Genomic DNA, 512 nt, shown 5'->3' on the forward strand with positions numbered 1-512 from the left:
TTCCTGTCCACTACTTTCTCTCTCGAGATTCCTTTAGCCAGGTTTCCGCTCCGCTTCTTCCCTTCAGGATCCCGGCGCCGCGTCAACCCAGCCGGGACCCAGCGCGGCGCGCGTGCGCGACTCTGCGGCGCAAGCGCCCCGCGTTGCCGCAGCGCGGGGCGGGGGGAGAGGGGCTGGAGGGAAGAGGGTTCTGGTCCCAGGTCCCTACCAGGTGCCCGTAGACGTCGGCAGGCTGGAGGTAGAAGGTGGAGTTGAGCAGCTCTTCCAGCCTGCGCGGAACGTCGTTCTCGCGGTAATACTCCATCGCCTGCTGCTTCAGCTTCTGCAGCTCCCTAGTGCTCCCACAGCTGCGGCCGCCGCCTTCTTCCCCCATGGTAGGAGATTTAAGGCTACAAGCGGGGGTTAGCCTGGGGGCCCGCGAGCGTCCTCCCTGTCGCTAGGCAACGCAGCGAGATTCCCGACCTCAGATCTCGCGAGGCTTCCTGCCTTGGGTTCTTCCTGCTTGTGGCAGA

The 512-nt window shown here is 65.0% G+C and overlaps 1 protein-coding gene across 3 annotated transcripts in view; it reads right to left on the reverse strand.

Annotated features, from left to right (window-relative positions):
- ENO4 (enolase family member 4) overlaps positions 1 to 500 on the reverse strand; it is a 28,493-nt gene extending 27,993 nt beyond the window's left edge. For 2 of the 3 annotated variants that reach the window (XM_010859280.1, XM_010859282.1), the window contains exon 1: positions 209 to 499. In XM_010859280.1, the coding sequence (XP_010857582.1) occupies positions 209 to 373 (165 nt within the window). In that variant the 5' untranslated portion in view covers positions 374 to 499. Of the gene's footprint in view, positions 1 to 208 lie in introns of all 3 variants that reach the window. The other variant, XM_010859281.1, reaches the window with a different exon arrangement.
- Positions 501 to 512: the final 12 nt, after the last annotated feature.

This window comes from Bison bison, unplaced genomic scaffold (assembly GCF_000754665.1).
Source record: "Bison bison bison isolate TAMUID 2011002044 unplaced genomic scaffold, Bison_UMD1.0 scf7180017864456, whole genome shotgun sequence".
Taxonomy (NCBI): Eukaryota; Metazoa; Chordata; class Mammalia; order Artiodactyla; family Bovidae; genus Bison; species Bison bison.